The sequence below is a fragment of the Canis lupus genome, chromosome 23, assembly GCF_048164855.1.
Source record: "Canis lupus baileyi chromosome 23, mCanLup2.hap1, whole genome shotgun sequence".
Classification (NCBI taxonomy): Eukaryota; Metazoa; Chordata; class Mammalia; order Carnivora; family Canidae; genus Canis; species Canis lupus.
The window spans coordinates 28,602,040-28,622,991 of NC_132860.1; the positions used below are offsets into that span (position 1 = coordinate 28,602,040).

General features: G+C 56.2%; 1 protein-coding gene across 5 annotated transcripts in view; it reads right to left on the reverse strand.

The window, feature by feature from the left end:
* GDPD5 (glycerophosphodiester phosphodiesterase domain containing 5) overlaps positions 1 to 20,952 on the reverse strand; it is an 86,266-nt gene that overhangs the window by 22,909 nt on the left and 42,405 nt on the right. For 2 of the 5 annotated variants that reach the window (XM_072794662.1, XM_072794663.1), the window contains exons 3-6: positions 20,028 to 20,203; positions 4,646 to 4,749; positions 1,530 to 1,623; positions 870 to 929 (exon numbers count right to left, since the gene is read on the reverse strand). In XM_072794662.1, the coding sequence (XP_072650763.1) occupies positions 870 to 929; positions 1,530 to 1,623; positions 4,646 to 4,749; positions 20,028 to 20,144 (375 nt within the window). In that variant the 5' untranslated portion in view covers positions 20,145 to 20,203. Of the gene's footprint in view, positions 1 to 869; positions 930 to 1,529; positions 1,624 to 4,645; positions 4,750 to 5,175; positions 5,314 to 7,459; positions 7,642 to 20,027; positions 20,204 to 20,952 lie in introns of those variants that run through there. The other 3 variants (XM_072794661.1, XM_072794660.1, XM_072794664.1) reach the window with 3 other exon arrangements.

Here is a 20,952-nt window from a genome sequence, read left to right on the forward strand (position 1 = left end):
CCTTGGAATGTATGAAGCCTCCCCACTTTGGGCCCCACCCTGAGTGGGGCACGGGGGACACAGAGATGGGCAAAGCCAATCTGGCCTGCAAGGAGCTCCCAGACTGGGGAGGGTCGGTGTGGGGGGGGCCAGGTGGAAGTGGACAACACAAATGCTAAGGACCGGCAGGGGAGCTGGTCAGGGCCAGGGGAGACTGAGCAGCGTGTGGGTGGGGGACGCAAATGAAGAAAGGAATCCAAAGGAGAGAGAGGGAGGGCAGGAGCAAAGAGGTAAAGTCAAGAAGCAGCAGCCACACCAGGAGGGCCCAGGCTGTCTCATGCAGCAGAAGCGGAGGTGACCATCCCATGCCAGAATTTGGGAGGCATGAGCAGGGCCCAAGTCATGCAGGGCCTTAGTTGGGGAGGTGGGATCACCCTGGGAGCAAGGGGAGTGGTGGGAAGGGCTCTGAGTTGGGAATAACATCACCATGTGAGTTTAACCATATTGAAGAATGAAGAGGGTGGGGGCTGGGGCTGTGACCTGTGCTGGCCAATTGGCAGCTACAGAGCCAGGATCCTAATAAGTGGGAGACCCTGAGCAAGTTTCTTAAACTCATGGTACCTCAGTCTTTCCAGCTGCAAGATGGAATGATAAGTCCCTCCATCATAGGGTTACCATGAGGGTTAAATGAGTTAACATCAGCCAACCTATGAGAACAGTGCCAGCTACAGAGTGAGTGCTCTGGTAGCTGTCTGAACGACTGTAAGGGCAATCCAGAGGAGGGATGGCCTCCTTCCAAGGAGGAAGGATGGCGTGTCCAAGCTCTTCCTCTGCTGCCGCAGCCTGCAGCCCCCCTTCCTTCTCCCAGTCCCCATGGAGGTTGCCCTTACCTTGTGCAGCCAATGGAGGTTCATCTGCTGCCCCACGGCGATGTGACATAGTGCTAGGACCTGAGGATAGGGCCCACAGGGTAGCAGTCAGGTACCATGTGGGACCCGAAGGTTTTTGCTGGTTCCCACATGCCCTTCGCCAGTCAACAAACTGCAGTGGGGCAGGCAGTGGGAATGCTCAGCCCAGCCCAAGCCTGGCCACCTCCCAGGTTATTCTAGGCCCCTAGGCTCCTCCTCCCCTACAATTTCTTCCTCAAGAGGTCACTGGACCCTGCTGCACTTGGGCTGCCCGGTAAATGTTTTAGGAGTTTGAGGCCCCAGGGTTCTGAAGCAGACTTGAGCCTCATTCCCAGAAAGCCCCCAGCCCAGCATGGGAATTGACCTGAGTCTGAGGGAATAGAGAATTGGGAGAAGTTTCTGGAAGAGACAGTCTGCAGTGGGCCCTAACAGAAAGAAGGTTCTCACTGGGTCAGGAGGAAGACGTTCCAGGATGGGGCAAAAGCAAGATGACCTCCCACCCCAGAGGTGCAGCAGGCTAAGGGGCTCTGGGAAAAAGCCAGCTTCCCCCTTTAGACCAGGGTAACCCTCCATTGGCCCGTGCAAGCCGCCTCCCTCCCCCTGGGAGCAGGGCTGCCCACCCTCTGGGACAGCCCCACGTACCAGGAGGCCCGCGATGTAGGTGAAGGCGGCAGCTGTGGTCATGAGGATGGGCACGGACCAGTCACTCCAGTAGCCCATGCGGTTGTAGAGGTACCTGCCAGGAGGAGAAGAGGTCAGACCTGCACCAGGGAACCAGGAGGCTCCCCTGGGGCAGCAGGCCGTCAGCGCTCACAGCCAGCCTCAGTGACCAGGCCTTGGACCTCTCAGTGATATCACAGTCTCCGTGCTCACCGGTCAGGCCTGTCCAGGGCTCACAATGGACCCCGGGGCAGGCCAAGAAGCATAAAGAAGAAAACAACAGTTCTCCATATTTCTGCAGCCCAGGAGTAACCATTAGCAAGACTTTGCATACTTTTCTTCCAGTGGGTTTCCCATGGTTATATATTTATAAAATAGCAAAGCCAGGACCTTGCCATGTCCAGCACATGCTCAGCTTGGGTTTCGGAGGGAGGTGCAGAGGGTTCAGATCCCCACTCTCTGCCTCTTACTGGCCTGCAGAGGTGACAGGCTTCCCTGATTCTAAGATGCCATTGACTGTGACATTCATCTTAATTTCGATGCTAAAACGTGAAAGTCTGGGGGTCTTAGGATTGATAAATCGGAATCCCGGACTTCTCTGAGCCTTAGCTTCTTCATCTGTAGGCTGGAGAGAACAAAGTGTCCTTCACGGGGCTTCTAGAGCACGAAAGGAGGCAAGGCACGTGGTAGTACTCAGTCAGTTCTCTTCTCATTATTAACACAAGAATTTACTGATGTCAGTAAAAATCCCAAGGAAATGTAATTTTTGAAAAGCCATGTGTCTGCTGAATTAATGTGCCATATGTAGTCAACTTTCTACTAATGAAAACAGATTGCAATGATTCACTCTTATAAATGAACACAAAAAAGAAAATTTTGCATATAGCTCTATTATTTTCTTAGGCTCCTACAAATAGAATCATAGGCCAAAGGGAATGAACTTTTTAAGGCTCCTGAGAGCTACTGCTGAGCTGCTCTCCAGAAAGACTGAGCCACCTGCATCCTCCCTGGACAGCTGGGGACACTGAAGCTCAGAGAAGACAGCAGTTCACCCAGAGTAGTCAGAGAATGTGAGCCGGCCCCAGGTGCTTTCCAGCCTGCTGCCACCTTTGGCCTGGGCAAGGGGCTGGGAGGAGACACCAGGAGGACACTCTGGGGCACCTGCCCTTCCCTGACCCTCATCCTCAGTTGCAGGTGAAAATCTGCTGCTTAGAAGACCACTGAGTGCACCCTTCTCACCATACAGCTGGAGAAACTGAGGCCCAAAGAAGGGCAGGACCTGCTCCTTGGGAATGACTCCTGAGAGCTGTTTGGTGACACTTGTCTCTCACTTTTGGCAGGGAGCCCTCCTGGAGAGCAGCGCCCACACGGCCCCCTCCCTGGCTCTCTGCATCCAGCCCTCACCACCTGCCTCTTGCTCATGTCCTCTCACTTGTGTGAACCATCCCCAGATGCTGTCGAGACCAGGAGGGCCGGGCCCGGGTCTCCTGAATCCCAGCACCAACTCCAACAAACTGAGAGGACAGGCTGAGGGAGCTACGGGTCTTGAGGCCATCACTAAGTCCCAGGCCTTCCCCCTGCAGCCTCCCCAACAGGGCAGGCACCTGTGCTCTGCTTGAGCTGCCCAGTGACGGGGCGCTCACTCTAGGCAGAGGGAGGTAGTTCTGTGGACAGTGTGATCCAGTCAGCCACGCTCAGGTCCCTGCCTGCCTCTTGCTGTGTGACTTTGGAAAGTTTACGTAACCTCTCTGAGCTTCAGTCTCCTCAGACGGTCCTCAAACTACTTTGGCACTAACTGGTTTTGTGGCCACAGGTGAGTCCTGCCCTCTCTGGGCCTTAGTTTCCCCATCTGTACATGATGGGGGTAGACCGGACGAGCTCCCAGGAAACAGCCCGCCAGTTCAGCCCAGTCCAAAGTCTGCAGTGGAGGGCCAGCAGGGAATGTTTCCATTTATGCACAACAGTGCTTTGGGTATCTGTGAGGATGAATAATTGATTTATGGCATTTAATAAAGGCCAGAGGCCACCTCTGTGACTCAGGCTCATCTTGCCAGGCTGCAGGGGGACAGCGGCACATCCTTTATTGTGCTCATTAATAACAGGGGCACAGCCTTGTGCCATGCAGAGGCGAGTGGATGCCCAGATTCCACTAATGGCATCTTAGGATCATCTCAGAATCCTAGAACCACAGCACTTCAGAAGCCCAGAGTCCTGGAAATCCCAAATTCTAACCTCATGGCCACCTTCCAGCTGGAGCTCTGGCCTCCCTGGAAGCAGCCCTGAGGGTGATGTGGAGCTCTGGGCCCTCGTATGGTCATCATCTCTTTTCATCCTCAGAAAGACCTTATGACAGTGGAGTTATCCCATTTTACAGAAGAGGAAACTGAGCCTAAGAGGGGCTCAACTTAGTGTGCTCATGGTCACAGTGAACTGAGCTGAACTTTCAACAGGATGGAGAGTGAGGAGGCCTGGCTTCCAAGCCCCACGTCGGCTCCCACTGGCTGTGTGACCTGGGGCCTCCGTTTCCATGCCTGTCAGTGGAGGAGTTCCCCACCAGAACCCAGGGAACTTACCCCCTTCCTGTGCTCTTCACTGTCTGACAAAGGTAGGCAGCGGAGGCGGTGAGGAAGAAGCAAGTACCCTGGTGCTCTGGTACCAGCCTCAGATGGCCCTGCCCTTGGACCTGAGGAGTGCTGAGCTATCCTAGAACCGTAGCATCTGCTAGCCCTGCCCAAGGTCCTGCTTAGGGATTTCGGATGCCTGGGGGCTGGGGTCACCTCCTCTGCCGAGGCCCTGGCCTTTCTGGGCCTTGGGATTCTTGTCCACAATGAGGTCCAGAGACCCCAGACCTGGGCTGAGCCCTGCCCCAGCCTCCTGTTCCTATTTTCCATGACAGCTCAGCAGGAAAGAGTTCCCTGTTCTCCCCAGTGGCCCTCAGCTCCTGCAAGGCCTTTGTGCTTTCCAGAGGATCACCCTGTCCCCAAAAGGCATACACAAGCTCTGGGGCCCAGCCTGGGAGACAGGTTCAAACCAAAGCCCCCCAGTTCCAGCCCAAGGTCCAGGCCCCCATGTCCCCTGTCCACCCCATACCCACTCACCAGTTGAATTCATCGTAGTCATTGTGCACTTCCCACCAGAAGTAGAGCCAGGTGAGTGTGAGGCCGAAGGTGAAGGTGAGGAGCAGGAACCAGAGGCGTTCCCACTGGAAGAGCAGAGCAAGGAAAGGAGACAAGTGAGGTCAGCGGCTGGCCCCTTGGGCCACCTCCCACCTAGAATGTTCTTCTGACCTCCCCCTTTATAGCTAAACCTGCCAAGCAGGGATTGCTTCTACCCTATTCATCCTGGTGGGGACCTGCCCAACACCCAAAATAGTAGGGAGCTAGGAGCAGCATTAGGGGTCTGCCCCAGGGGTCTTCTGTTCCTCTTTGGCTGAAGCCTTTCCAGGGTGCACCAGCTTCCCCATTCTGGTGATGGCCCCCAGGAGCAAAGGCCACATGTGCCCTAAGCCTTGGCACCAGCATGGTCCTCTGCAGCCTGTGAGGTTACATCCCTCACCTCCTTCCCTTCTCACACACACCTACAGTGTAGGCGTTGCTTCTCACCCCTGCCTGATGCTACTCAAACTCACTGAGGCTCAGAGAGGTGAAGCAACTTGCCCTAGTCACACAGCAAGGAAGCAGAGGATTAAAGACCAGCACCCCAGTCTCTGGACTTGAAGCATTGTGTTCCCCCCACCACCACCAGGTGTCAGCCCCTCAGGGCTGGGCCATGTAGCCATCCCCTCCCCACTCCCGTTCCTGCAGGGATGGGGTCCCTCCCCCCCCCCCCCCATTGCTGCTTCCGGAGAGGTCTGCAGGCACTTCCGGCTGGGCCCTCAGGTTTATCCCTGCTTTCGTCTGTCCCCTTATCTCAGAAGCACAACAAGCTGGGAACATCCTGCTCTCTGGGAAACTGCTGAGATCATCAGAACAATCCAACAGCCTTTGAGGGGAAGTCAGTGCAGAAAAGAACCTTGGGGGACTGCAGGGCTTGGGTGGCCCAGGCATCTCTTGCCTGGCCACTGCCCAGAACCCTTGCAAGCTCCCTGCAGCTCCCCTAGGCTTCTTTGATCCTTCTAGCCCAGAGGCATGGTTCTAACCCTGGTGTAACCTCTTGATGGCGCTCCTCACTGCTTAGCCAGGTAGGGAGGTCCCTCTGGGGGTGCTCCCCTCACCCCCCCAGCTGCATCCCCTTCCCCAACCAGTTCCCTCACCCTGGAAGAGTCACTGCACCCTGGCTTATTTGCTTATTTCCTGGACTCCACCTCTGCCACCCACGGCATCAGTGCATCTGTCTCTAAACTCATGCCCTGTGCACCGTGGTCCTCTCCTGTGACCGTGTCTCCCAAATGACTGTGTGATCTACAAGGACACTCCCTTACAATTTATGACTGTAGGCAGGAACACACGTATAAGAGGAGGGAAAGTTCATTCACTGCCCAGGACACCTCCATCCCATGCCACCAAGAGACACCGCAGTGGAGCGGTTATACATACAGTGTCTGGAGCCAGACTCCCCATTTACCACTTACAAGCCGTATGACCTCAGGCATTACAAGCTGATGTAACCCCACTGTGCCTAGTTTATTCGTGTGTGTGGTGAGGAGAGTAGTAGTACTGACACCGTGGGGTCGATTTGAGGATCAAATAAGATAATACAAGCCATGTTCTCAGAACCAGGCCCGCACGGTCAGTGCTCTAGCAGTGCATCTTCAAGCACGCTCTGCCTCTCCCAGCATGTTGGGAAAGGCCCTTAGACCCAGAAGAGCCATGATGATCCACACTGAGCACCCACTCCATGCCTAGGCCTGGGCAAGGGGGTCCGAGCTTGGGTGACAGTTAAAGCAGCCTCCTCCGCTCACCGTCATGTACAAAGCCAGGCTGCCTTGCTTTGCCCCACTTTGCACATAAACAGATGTAGAGGTGACAACTCCCTGAAACCAGCTTTCCAGCAGGTGGTGGTGGGTGGCTTCTCAGACAGTAGACCACTTGCGTCTGTCCCACCCAGACAGAGGATGGCACGAGCCCCAGCTCCAGGCCCACGAGGCTCAGCCTTGCTCGGGAGTGGAGAAACCCCAGATAGAGGCAGGGCAAGCCATGGGCCGTCCTGGAGCATGGGAACCCTGACAGCCACCAAACAACCTGCGTGGCTGGGACCATTCAGGGGAACAGAAAGGAGCCACAGTTCAGCCGTGGGGCTGAGGGCTGTGGGATGCCACGTCTGAGCCAGCATCCCCAGCCCAGCTGACCTAGCATCCCCCAGGCCTTGACTTTCTCAAAGTCCCTCTTGCTGCCTCCAGTCCTTATTTGCTCGTAACTAAGAATTCATTCACCCCCATTCCTGCAGAGTGCAGCTGGCTGGTCCCAGGCCAGCTTAAACATCGGTCTTCCAAGACTGATCCACCTCTGGTCATGTCATGCCCCAGCTCAGGAATCTCGCTGGCTTTAGCCGTCACCTCTGCCCCCTAACAGGCACTTTCCAGCCCAGGCACCAAATCACCCGCAGTTCCTCAAACAGGCTCTTTCAAGCCCCATGCTTCTGCACAAACCATTCCCTCCATTTAGAAGGCAATTCCTCCTCCCAAGGCATTCCCTGTCCCGGCAGGGTGAATCTCCTCTCCACGGAGGTTCCACAGCCCTGGCCTCCCTGTCCTGGCACAGACCCCACGGTTCTGTAACTGTCCCTATGCCAGTCTCCTCTGCTGTACTGTAAGCACCTTCCAGATCTGGGGGGGGGGAGGGGGGGTCTTCATAGTCCCAGGGTAGGGAGGGAACCTAAGCAAGTTTTGATAGTGAAATGGTAGGTGAGAAAAGACCCTTTCTCCAGCTCCAGCATGAGGATGTCACCCAGGAGAGATTTCACCGGGGGCTTACCATCCCACCCCCGACAGAGGGGACCCCCAGCTGGCAGCAGTGAGCGGCTGTCTGTCCGTAGAGCTTGCTCCACTTCAGCAGGGGCAAGGCTGCTGCACGTCTGGCCAGCAACAAGGTTCTGCGAGGGCTCTGGGTGAAGGGTGAGCCCCAGCCCATGATGGGTCCAGTCCCAGGCAAGCAGTCTGGAATTTGGGACAGTGGCATGTTAGAGAACCTCCTACAGGTGCTGGCCAGGCGAGGTGTGACGCGGGCCCCAGGGGCAATTCTGGCAGGTGGCCAGGAAGACCATGGGTGTTGGGGGGCCCTGCGCACTAAGGCCACTGTCCCCACCTGGCCAGATCCTGACAGCAGGGCAGGAGGGACGGCAAGAATGTAGAGCTACCCTAATGAAGCTGGACACCGGCCCAGATGAGAAAATTTGAGCTGGCAAGTGGGTGAGGCACCCAGGGTCTGGCAGAGATGGAGGCCAGGCCTAAGGATCAGAACCAGGCAGGAGCTGGGGGTGGGGGCCACCTAGAGATGAGACTCTTGGGAGCCTGAAGCTGGGGGGCCTATGGCCACAGGGAGCCCGTAGATGGGGATGAAGAGGCCCAACCCCAGTGGGGAGGCAGCAGATCGCTGTAAGAACAATCGGAGGAAAAACCTGGATGTGGGGGAAGGGCTGGAAGAAATGGGAGGGGAAGGCCAAGCACTGGTGGAGGAAGGGGCGGGCAGCAGCTCCACCAACAGAGAGGCTCTGAAGGGCACTAAAGGTCCTTTGTCGGGGCCCCCACAGGAGAGAGGCCTGGGCTACCTCCCAGGAGGTCTGAGCTCTGAGGTCATGGCCAGCTGGGAGGGATGTGGACCCACCGGCCCTCCCTGACTTCCTCCTGCCTGCACAGGGCCTGGGGCTCTCTACTTGTGGGTTTTTATCCCCATCCAGAGCAAATGAGAAGGGCCAGCACACAGAGCTGAGGGAGCTGCGGACCCCAGCACTAAGAAGTGGCTCTCGCATCATACTTACCATTGGTATATAGATTTCTCATGGCCCCTTTCCAGCGGATGCTGGACATAGTCCTGGAGAAGGGGAGCCTTTTGCTAATTTGCACAAAGGCTCAAATATGGGTAAGTAGAGAGGAGTCAGAGATTGAGCAACATGGCCAAGGTCATCTAGAAGGGGAAGATGGAGGTGGGATTGAACCCAGGTGTCCTGACAGGAGGCAGCGGTCTGCAGGTTCCTTTGAGAGCTGGCCCTGCCAGCTGGGACCTAGTATAGTAGCCCCAGGTCAGCCTGGTCCCCTGCAATTCCTTGCTCCTGTCTCTCCGGGCTCCACCTGAGGCCAAACCCCCTCCTTCAGCAAGCACTTCCATCCCTCAGCCCTTGAAGACTTCCTTTCCCTGAGCACTTCTGCACAGACTCTTGGTACCCACCAACTTGGCCCTCAATCATATTCTGAAATTTGGACATGGAAAGAGCCTGGGCTCTGGAAGCAGATGGACCAGTCTCTGCCCCTTGGGCCAGTTAACCCCTCTGAGCCTCAGTTTCCTCATCTGTAAAATGGGAAGAATAACCCCCTACCTTGGAGGGGTGATATTAAATGAGGTGATGTATGTCAAGTGGCACACAGTAGGTGCTTCAAAAGGGACAGTTCCCTGGGCTGGGGACTCCTTCAGGACAGGGATGGCTAAAATATGTCTGTGTACCCTGGCCTCATCCTGCAGAGAATAAGGTGGTGCTCGGTTATGGTGTGAAGAACAGAAGAAGGTGCGAGCATGCCTGATGCGGGGAGGCTCAGGCCACCAGTGCACAAGGCCACCCTCCCACACAGACATAGCCTCAGGCTGAGCCTGCAGCCTCGAGGAACCAAGGGAAGGAGCTCCTGTGATACTCCGCCCCCTTCCCTTCAGAGCCCCAGCCGCCGAGAACAAAGGTCAGACAGAAGTCCCTGAGCTGACTGGGCAGTAGCGGGCACAGGGGAGGGGAGAGCAGCTGGGGAAGGGGACAGGCCCTGGCTGGGAGCTGGGAGCGGGGACTGAGGGAGAACCCCAGGGGCCCAAGCCCCAGAGCCTAGGGCATTCAGCCCCACACCTCCTGCCTCCTCTCCTCCCGTGCTTGTCCCCACGCTCCCTCCAGGAAGACAGGTCCCTCCAGCCTGCGCCAAGCAATGGTGTGCCAGCGTCCCAGAGGCCACTGCTTCTCCTCCCTGTCTTCTGCTGATTGTCTCCTTTTCTCCTCACCCCTCTTCATCTCTGTCCCGCCCACTCCAGAGCCTTCTGCATTCAGAGAGAAACTGAAGGAGCTTATGAGAAGGAGGGGGGGGGGGTGCGAAGGGCAGTCACACAGCCCGGGGCTGCAGCCACAAACCCTACACAGGAAGTGTGGGGCCAGGCCCCAGCTGCAGCTGGCTGCTCCCCTCAGGCCCCTGCCAGGATGCGCACAGACACGGCTCCCGCTCCTGGGGACCCTTCCAGTCTTGGCTCCGCCACAGACCTCAGATTCACAGGATGGCAGAGCCAGTGCTGGACTCCTGATCTCCCCTGTCGCCCCCGAGGCAGGGACTGCCGCTGCAGCCTCCGGGAGAGGTGCCCACCCAGCTTCTGCTCCTGCAGCTCCAGGGATGGGCACTCGCCCTCTGGATGCTGCATGGTCCTCCTCTAGACAGAAAGTTCTTCCTCCTAAGACAGCAGCCGGATAGGGACACACTGCCTTGGGAGCCCAGGGACGCGGGCTTCGAATCCCAGACTGGCCACCTACTAAATGGGTGGCCTTGGAGGAGACAACAGCAGGTGGGCAGGCTGCACAGAGCAGCAGGACCTGAGTGTCCCACCATCCCTCCCTGATGTGCCACTGACATCTACCTCCACAACTGCCACCTGCAGCTGGTCCTCTGACACCACACAGAACAAGTCCAGCAAAGGGGCAAGAAATATTGGGGTCAAATGGCCAGGGCATGGGAGAGATATGACCAAGAGTTGGATTTTCATTCTCAGCCTTCCTCCCCATTAGCTGCAGGGCTGTGGGCCAGTCACTGAGGACCAAGCCTCAGCTTCCTCCTCCATTCACAGGGATGACATCACCTCTACCTCACGGAGGGCTGCCAGGCCCGCATGTGATTACAGATGTAAGCTGTAAGTCACCAAATCCACGATCGTTCCTATAATTATCATCTCGCATCTGACAGCCCTTTAATTATGTGAAGACAGTGATCAAGACGTCCCCCGCCCCCTGCTCTACAGCAAATTTTTTCCGGCTGCTGAGGACAGCCGGTAGCTCACCTGCCCCTGGCCTGGGGTTGGTGCCAGGGTCAGCAGGAGACAGAGGGCGGGCCCAGTTTTGCAGACTGCTGTCCTAGAAGCAGGCAGGGATGAAGGAAGGAGACCCTGGCACAGCAGCTGCCCCATGCCCCCTCCTAGCCCTGCACTGCTGGCTTTGGGGGACAGAGCCCTGCGAAGCCAGAATTCACACTCGGGTCTGAGTGCCTTCAGCATCTTCAGCTATCCCAGAGCAACAACAAGCAGGACAGGTAATTATCCTTGTCTGACCAAGGCGGAAATTGGCTCAGAGGGGCAAAGCCTTGGACCAAGGTCACCAAGTGAGTCATAGGCAGTGCCAGGCCAGGAACTCTGGAATTTCAGTTAGAAAAGAGTTCAGACCTCATCTCACCTCATCCTCTACGGGCCCAGTTCCGAAATGGAAAAACTGAGACCCAGAGAAGGGGGATAGCCTGGAAGCAAGGACACAAGATTAATACATGGCAAATTAGTACAGAAACGATGAAGAATCCAACAGATGATGTCAGGACATCTGGACATCCATCTGGTAAAAAAATTAGACCTCTACCTCACACCCCATACCAAACCAAATCCCAGAAGCTCCCCTCTCTCCTTGCCGCCACTCTCTTTAGTGACCCTAGACACATGCTGAGCCCTGCACCATGCAACGTGAAGGAGGCCTGGAATCCCCTCTGAGCAACCCCCACAGATTGCAAGGCAATTCCAATCCCAGGAATCAACGTGGCAAATGGGGCAAGCATGGGCTTCTCAGGAGTACAGGGCCAATGACAGGAGGAGGAAGGATGGTCTGGAGGGCTTCCTGGAGGAGGAAATGTCTGCTGCAGAGTTGGAAGGAATGGGCTTGCTGGGATGACAGGTTAGGGAGCCTGGACTGGGGCACACACCTCGGCAGCTTTTGCTTGGGGAGCTGGCTTCTTTTCCTCTGGGCATATAGAAGCTTTCCCTATATAAGAGTATTTATCTTCCTATATACTGTTTATTGTCTTTTATTTGATCATTTTACTTTAATTTTTTTATTATGCTTTTTGTATAAAAATTTAAATTTTCAGGGTGCCTGGGTGGCTTAGTTAAGTGTCTGACTTCATGATCTCAGGGTCCGGGGATCGAGACCCACATCAGGCTCCTGGCTTAGCAGAGAGTCTGCTTGTTCCTCTGCCTCTCCCCCACCACTCGTACCCTCTAACACACTCTCTTTCTCAAATAAACAAAATCTTTAAAGAAAAAAATTTTTTTTAATTGTCATGTAGTCAAATCTACCCCTCTTTTTCTTTCTTTCTTTTTTTTTTTTTTAAGATTTTATTTATTAATTCATGAGAGACACAGAGAGAGAGAGGCAGAGACACAGGCAGATGGAGACTCCAGGATCACGCCCGGGGCCGAAGGCAGGCGCTAAACCGCTGAGCCACCCAGGGATGCCCCCTACCTCTCTTTTTCTTTATAGGTTTTACCTTTGATATTGTGTTTAAGAAAGGTAGCTCAAGATTATATATATGATTCTTAGTTTATCCTGGTAATTTCTTGGCTTAGTTGTTTACCTTCAAATCTGTAATCCACCCAGGGCTGTGTACGCATTTGTCTACGGCTCCAAGTGAATGTGTGTGTGCCTGGAGAGAGGGTGGAAAGCCATTCGTCTCAAGCGTGAAGATTAGAATTCCTTCTACTCTCCATCTTTCCAAGTTGTTTGAATTTTCTCTAACAAATGTGTGCTTCCTAAATAGAAAAAAAGAGCTTAAAAATAGAATAAAATACATTTTAATCCATTTGGAATTTATTTGGGTTTGAGGTAAGAGGCAGAGATCTAATTTTACTGCCACCAAATGGATACGTCAGCTGTCCCTGCACGGTTTGTGAAGTCTGTCATCATTTCCGTGTTCATGTACCACACGGCAGGCACATCCTCACATGTGCGTGCACCGCTTCTAGGCGTTCGAGTCTGTTCCAAGACAGCCCTTGCCCCGTGGGTGGGTGCTGCCTGCGTTCCTTCCTCGTGCCTGAGCTCAGCTCCCTGCAGCGCCCTTGGGGTCCCTAGTCTGCTTTACCGTCCTCAGCACCACACGGCCCTGCAGGGACTGGAGAGAGAGACTGTGGTGCGGGGTGCCTACCCACAGAGTCTGCCCGCGTGCAGGCTAGATCTCAGGCAATGCCAGGTCCTCCAGTCCTCAGCCTGTTTCACCCTTGCCACATGCCAAATGGGGGGACTGAAGCGCCCGAGAAGCCAGGAAGATGTCAGCTGGGAAGGATGCAGGGAGCTCTGGGAGGGGAGAGACACGCAGGGATTACTCTGGCCCTGACCCAGGAGATTTGGGGGAGGGGGTGGCCTGGGGAGGTCTGAGATGTATTATAGCATTAGGGCCAAGCAGGGAAAGGGATTAGAGTCTCCACCCCCAGCCAGCTCCTGACAGCCTAAGAGGCCGGATTGATCTTTCTGGGCTACAGAGAGCCAGGCAATTAGGCTTGTGTGTGCCCCTGCTCCTGCTGGGTGCACTGGGAGGGGCTCACGAGGCAGTAGAATGAAACTAGGCCCAGCCGAGGGCACCCTGCCTCTCCGCACCCATCCCATGGGTTGCATCAGCCCATGGGGAGATAGCAGTGGAGGAGCTAGGGGGCCTTAGGAGGGATTAGCCCGAGCTCTTAGAGGGCCTTGCCAGGGCCACAGGGGGGTGGGTGGCGGCACCTCCGGCTGCTGCCCTATCATCTCCTGCCCCTTCCAGGCTCCCTCAGCAGACACCCAAGGTGGTCACCGAATGTTAGGCGCTTCCCCTGCAGTGTGGCATGGCCACGCCAGGCACCCTTGGCACCATTCAGCAAGGAGCTAGGTGGAGTGCAGGGGTTCCCAAACGCCGAGATGGCTTGGCCTTATTACAGCGATAAATCCTCCGCGCCCTTCACTGCAACAAACCAGAGCTCCACCAGCCTCTCCTCTCTCTCATGGAGGCAATAATATCATCTCCTATTTTCTTATCATAGTGGCAACCCTGCAAGGCTTAAAGGATAATACAGGTCTGATCCACATTTTATTTATTATTTTGTTTTTTATCCCCTTTTTTGGAGTGGGAAAACTGGACACTGAAAGGCGCCCCCGCCCCTCTGACCTGCTGGGCTCCTTTTCACCAAAGCACCAGAGAAGGGAACAGCCACCCCTTTGAAAGTTTATAGGGTGGACACGTTTTCCCCAAGGTTGGGACAGCAGTCTCTTGTACAAGACATGAGGTGCACTGGTACCCCTTGGGGCATGAATCTGTACCTCCATCTAACCCATAAGCAGGCTGAAGCCCAGAGACGGTCTGGCCTTGCCTAGGGTCACACACTAAGTCACTGATGTAGGCAGGGAAGAGTTCAGGGCACAGCTCCCTGGGGGATGCCCAAGCACTTCTGGCTGACTCCAGTGACACCCTGGAGCCCATTGCAAAGGCTGCTTTATCGAGGGAGCCCACCTGGATTCCCAAGTGGGATCCACTCTCCCCTATAGGCCCACCTGGTGGTGATAGGATCGTGATGAAATGCTTCTGTGACTTACCACCAGTCTGTTGCCCCATTACACAGATGAGGATCAGAAAGGTCTGGCTTCACAGAAGAACTTCACCCACAGCTTGTCTGAGTTGGGAGGTGCTGGGGGAGGCTCCCTCAACACCTCCACCCTCGTGCTCCTGCCCACCCACCTGCAGAGTCCAGTCTCCACTCTCAGGGTGGCCTAGGGGGTTCTGTGGTGAAGTCCGCACCCTCATCTGCCAAGCACAGCCAGGAGCACCAGGAGACAGCATGCACCTGTCCACACACGTATGCTTGCCCTCTCCCAGACCACCCAATACCCCAGAACTCATCGGAGGTCTTCCCTCTCTGGGCAAGGCCAGCAGAATGGCAGGTCCCTAACTGGCTTCTTCAGTACTCTTCAGCACCCCGCCTCAGGCATCCTGCCGGCCTTGCCCGAGCCCCAGGCCCTGCTCTCACAACACTGAGTTCTTTGGGAGGCACAGAAAGTCACAGTGCACAGGAGCAGCCAGATTGGAAGTGCCACGGGAGCCCAAGGGAGGGGCACCTGGTTCTTTTTTGGTTTGAGGGGGATAATTCTCCAAGAAGGCATCTGCCATGCACCTTGAGAGGTAAAGAGCGAAGGGGCATTCCAAGCGAGGGGGCAGCCTGAACACAGGCCTGGTGCTAGGAAGGGGTGAGGCTATTCTGGAAGGGGTGGGGCGTGGGGGGAAATGATAGACTCCCCCCAGCGGGGGCCTTCCTGCGTGGCTACAGGGCCTCTGGTCATAGGAGACAGACCACTGGGGGAGGGGAGACATAGTTGTGTCCCACCCTCACTGTGCTCTTCCTGAACTCTGTGGAGACCACTCTCGTCTGGCACTCACCCCGGGACACAGCATGCTTCCCCACCCCTCTCTGGAGTGGCCTCATCCAGCTAGGCTAGAAACCATGGGGTGATGGGAGGGAGGCATCGTCAGGGACTCCCTTAATCTCTTCCATCTCCAGACTGTTGATTATATCTCCCAAGTCTCTCTAGAATCCCTCCTTTCACCAGGAACCTGCACACGCTATGCCCCCTCCCCGCCCCCTCCCCGCCATCCCCCCAACCCCCACCCCAGGTGAGGCCTCAGCCTCCCTACCTGGCTCCCCACTCTCCCCACCTAAACGCCAGCCTCTCCGTGCACTCTCCACATCACCAGGCTGGGCCCTGCACAGCCTGAGTCTGACGGGGCTCCCTCCACCCAGGATGGGGAGTAGGCTCCGCAGCACAGCCTTAGGCTTCCCTCCTCACATGGAGCCACACTGAGGCCAAACTGCTTTCGGTTCCCAAACAAGAGCAGCTCTGGTATCCCGTGCCTCGAACACTTCCCCGTCCGGCTAGACAGAACTAACTCTCAGACATCAGCTCAGGCAGGCCCTCCCATAGGCCCTCCCGTCTGGGGCTTTCCTGGGCCTCAGCACTGATCACCCTGGGTGGCCTGGGTGTGTTGGTGCTTGTTGATGAATAAGGAATCGGTGCATTGCAGACAAGACTGTTGGTGGGGAGCAGGCGGGGGGCACGGGGCTGGGGATGCAAGTGGAGGGCAGCGCACGCAGGCTGTGCCTCCAACTCTGTGGCTCGAATATAACACTTATTTTGCCTGGAGCCTAATCCATGAGGCGGAGGGGTCACAGGAGCTTAAAACAGCCCTCAGAAGGCAAAGGCAATATAGAAATACAGGAGAGGGCAGCCGGGTGGCTCAGCGGTTTAACGCCGCCTTCAGCCCAGGGCCTGATCCTCAGGACCCGGGATCGAGTCCTACATTGGGCTCCCTGCATGGAGCCCCTCTGCCTGGGTCTCTGCCTCTCTCTCTGTGTGTGTCTCTCATGAATAAATAAATAAAATCCTTTAAAAAAAAAAAAAAAGAAATACAGGAGAATTGACAGTCCCTGTCTGTCACCTTCAGTGACTTGGGCTGGGCGGCTCCTCCAGGGTCTGACCTATATGCCTCTTGCTACAAGAGAAGCTGGTTCTGACACGGTGCTGCCTCCCACAGACACGCGGTCTTCAGGGGGCCCTGGGGGACAGCCTGAGAACTGTCTCCTGTCCTACCAAGCCCTTAATTGGCAGTATTAGAGTAATGAGTCACAGACAACAACCAATTCATTATCTCCAGTTATAAAAAGCTGCACTTCCCCTTCCTAGCTGTCGAGTGAGCCAGCCTCCTGCTGCCAGGCTCTTCCATTCCCCAGGGGCTGGGGGTAGAACAGGCCATCTCACCTCTCAGGTCTGGTCCTCAGTTTCCTGTTTCCTTATTTGTCCAGAGTGTGTCCTGGGGGCGGAGGGACAGTAAGAGCAAAGGCCTGGAGGAGGTGGGAATGCATCAGGCTGGTGGGGCGGGAAGGCTCAGGCTGGGGGGCAGCAAGGAGGCTGCTAGCTCCTATGCAGAGGAGGGGGCTCCTCTCCGTGCCCCAGGATCCACTCCAGTACTGCAGGGCCTGCTTTTCATCCCTGGACCTCAGAGGGCTCCTAGTCTGGCATCCGAGCCACTCCCACTCTTGCTCCTGGTCCCACGCTCCTCCCCCATCGGGCAACTTCCCAAAGCTTCCTCCGGCCCCTCCTTTCTTCCCCTTCTTGCAAGTTCTCATTTAATCACATACTCCTCCCCTTCTGCCTTCATCCTCCAGAGGCTCCTGTTGTAAAATCCATCCTGGGCTTCAGGTGTGACGCATGGCTTAAGCCTCGAGTTCTAACTCATGGGAATCATAGTTAAACCTGCCCCACAGGGGCGATCTTACAGGGCAATGCAAGTAAGCTCTCGGCTCCGGCATATAATAGGTACTCAATAAATGTTAACTGTTACTCTCAGGCTTTATTTCCCAGCCTGAGCAGGATCGTGATGAAATGCTTCTGTGACTTACCACCAGTCTGTTGCCCCATTACACAGATGAGGATCAGAAAGGTCTGGCTTCACAGAAGAACTTCACCCACAGCTTGTCTGAGTTGAGAGGTGCTGGGGGAGGCTCCCTCAAGAGGACAGGGAGGGGAAGGGTCCCATCCCCAAAGTCAGAGGGGCAGGTGAGGATGAGAAGAGGCACAGGCCCAAAGTTGAAGCCCCTGCCCTTTCTGGGGGCCTTTCCTCTACTGCTTGGCAGTGCTCCTTTCACACCCAACCTGTGCTCCCAGAGCTCCCTCCAGGGCCTGTTTGTTCAGCAATGCTCATAGAGCACCTTCTCTGCATCAGCCCTGACTGTGAGCCCCAGGTGTCAGGCCAGAGAGCCCAGCCCCCATCATGGTCCTCACCTGGCCATCACGGGAGAGGCAGAGACAAAGGGTGAGCAGACTGAAGCTAGAACCCAGGAAGCGGGCGGGGAAGCGGGATGGGGTGAGTGACAGGGAAGGGGTGCTCTTCCTCAGCTGGGAGTCGCAGTGGGTCGCCCGAGGTGAGCTCAGCCCATTCTGCATTCTGTGAAGGCCCTGACACCCAGAGCTGCTGCAACATGCTCTCCCAGCCAAGCTGGCGTGTGGCCTCCTGCAGCCCCTACTGCCTCTGTTCCATACCTGGCACCCCCGACACAGGCATTTGCAGACAATATAATACTGCTTGGGCTCCCAGTCAGCTCAAAACCGGCTTCAGCCCACCACTTCCTCACCTGGGCCCTGGGCTGGCCTCAGCCAAGATTTATCACTTCCTGACTCTGAAGCCTGGGATGGGTCTGCCCGGGGCCTACTGAGGGGTGTGAGATGTGCTGGGAGCTCTGCCCTCCTCCAGCAGCTTCTCGGATGGCCAAGGGGCTTGCTGCTGGGGAGCTCAGCCATCCTCCCTCCCGGAGCTATGGGACCAGCTCCCTCCCAGGGCCAGATCACAGCTTCTGCCCCTCATCAGCGCTCCTGGCTTCTCTTACCCCATGAGAAATGGTAGAGATGACATTAGCTCGAGGGCTTGTTGGGAGAAACATGAGAGTGGCCATGTCAGTGCCCAGGACTGCACGTGGCACCCAGACACTGAGTGCCAGCTGCCTGCCAAGCTCCGGCCTTTCCCGACACGGGGCGGCCCTGCTGTCTGCCCTGGGTCTCTGGGGAGAATGGAGCAGAGGAGCCAAGGAATTCTGAAGTCTTGACCCAACCCCTCCTCCATTTCTCAGAGGGAGAGGCTGAGGCTCCTGGAGCTGGGAATGACTTGACTTAATGACCAGTCACAGCCAGTGCTGTACCAGTCACTCGGTGCCATTAGTGTGTGCCATCCACCAGCAGTTCCCTGAGGAGGGGGATGTTTTTGCACAGGTGAGAAAGCTCAAAGTCAAGTAGGTACAAGTAGAAGAGGCACAGTTTGGCCTTGAGGCCTGCCTGGCTCCCGATCTCATGGCCTGCACCCCTGTGGGGGAGATCCCCCAAATACATAAGACGGAAAGGCTGTCTTGGCAGGGCCAGAGATGGGGAGATTGGGGCTGCCACCTCAGCACTGCAGGGACCTGCCCTGTGGCCTTGGGCAGGCCCCTCCCTCCCCCTCGCCTCAGTTTGGCAAGTCCCCTTCTCTGAAGGCCCACACAGAAGAGAAGCTCAAGCTGGCCAGTGAGGAGATCGCCCAGGTGCACGGCAAGGCCCAAGCGGAGGCCCTGGCCTTCCAGGCCAGCCTGAGGAAGGAGCAGATGCGCATCCAGTCACTGGAGAAGACAGTAGAGCAGAAGACTAAGGAAAATGAAGAATTAACCTGAATCTGTGATGACCTCATTTCCAAGATGGAGAAGATCTGACCTGAAGCCCCTCCCCCCCTTTCTGTATATCTGTCTGTCTGTCTGGGGAAGGTTTTGTGTTCTTTCCTCTCACTTAACCTCTGGTTTTTAAACTAGACTACTTTAAGAAGAGTAAATAAAGTTTCCCTTAGGTTAAAAAAAAAAAAATGGTAACATGGTAACATGTCAGATGATGTGCTCACCAGGTGGCACCTGCTTCTCACCACTTGGGGGTCATGAACCTAGGCTCCTGACTCAGGCTAGTGCTCTGTTGCTCCCCAGCATGTGCAGGGAAGGAGGACGGGAAGGCGGATGAGCTTCCCAATCCTCCCCATCCAGAGAGCCTGGTGATACTTGGCTTCTGACCTCAGCTGCCACCCACACCCTTGGCCGCTCCATCCTGTTTCAAGGCTGGCTCAAGGTGGAGTCTGGCTTCTTTGTTTAGACAAGCAGGAGAGAGGAGGAAAGCTGTTTTCCAGGCAGCAAAGCTTTTAGATAAACACTATTTATCTCCCTCCCTTCCCTCCTCAAGGAGTTGGGTTCCTTCAGAGAAGAAACTAGATCCAGCGGCTAACAGTATCCCAGGGACGGAAGCAAGGGCTCAGCTCAGGGGCTGGCCTGGGGTGTCAGACATTGAAGGAGGCTTTCTTTATCCGGCTGAGCACCTGCTGCCAGCTCGGACAGGCCTGTGGCTCAGGTGGCGGAGCCCTGGTGCCAGGCCGTGGCCCTGCCAGCTCCCAGGCTCCGGGATGGCCTGGCCCAGTTCCTCACCCTCCCCTCCAGCCGCCTGGCCACCTGCCTGCCTAGCTGCCAGGAAGCTGAAAACTTTTGCTCCTTGGGGGTGAGCCCTTCCTCTTGGGGTGTCCCTCCTGGAGCGCCCCTTTCTGCTCAGACCTCAGGAGTAGCCCAGGACCCATGTGTCAGAGGAGAGTTCACCTCCTCCGTCCTGCATTCCGCTGGAATGATCATGGGCCCATTTTACAGAAGGGGAAATGGAACCCCAGAGGGGCAGTGACCCGTCCAGAGCCACACACAGATGACAGAGCTGAGACCCTTCCCCCCAGGCCCCAGGGCTCCCTAGGTCCTCTGGCCCCATCCCAGCACAGCTTACCGGCGTGGTGTCATCGTGGGACCGCTGGTAGCGCTTCCAGCGACAGCCGTAGATGCCGGTGAGGCAGGAGAGGCACAGCTGTGGCTCATAGTACTGCAGGGGCTGGTGTCTCACCATGCTCTTGCCTGCCGCCCTGGCGCCCGTTCCTCAGGCGCCCATGGACGCCCCGGTTGGTCCTGCAGGAGGAAGCACAGGGCCGTGAGGCAGCGGAGGGGCAGGGACTCGGCCCCAGACACAGCAAGAGTCATTGTCGCCCAGTTAGGTGCCAGGCCCCCCACAGGGCCCTGCCGCGAGGCCTACACAGAGGCCGGCCACTTGCAGGTCCCCCAGGACGGTCCCTGCCCTAACAGGGAAGTCACCCCCCAGCCACACTTGCTCTGTACCTGCTGCTGCTTCCTCTGCCTGGAATGCTTTCCCCTTCAAGCTCCACATGGCTCTTTCCTTCGCCTTCTCAGGTCTTTGCTCAAATGTTCTTTTCTCAACCAGACTTTCCCAGGCCACCTTCTATAAAACTGCCAACTCCTTCCCATACTTCCTCAGCCATTCTCAGCTTTATTTTCTCAATCGTGTCCTCTGATGCACTTTATTTAAAATATACCAGGCACTGTCTGAGCACTGTATACCTCGGGGGCAGGTACACGTCCCAAAGCCGTTTGACAACTGAATACACTGAGGCTCGGGGAGAAAGGGACTGTGCCTGGCATGGAGTCAAAGACCTGGCTGTGGCCAATCTGAGGACCTGCTCTGGTGTCCCGAGTGCTCATTGCTTTGGGCTTAGCGAGTTCTGCTGTGGTTGCTAGAACAATGAGAGGTATCTTGTGGGCTGAGTCGCTGCCACCAGGAACAATGGCCTTGGCCCTGTTTGGCACCCTGGAGATGCCTGTTGGGGACTCAGCCACTTGGGGCTAGCATCGGTCAGTGTGGC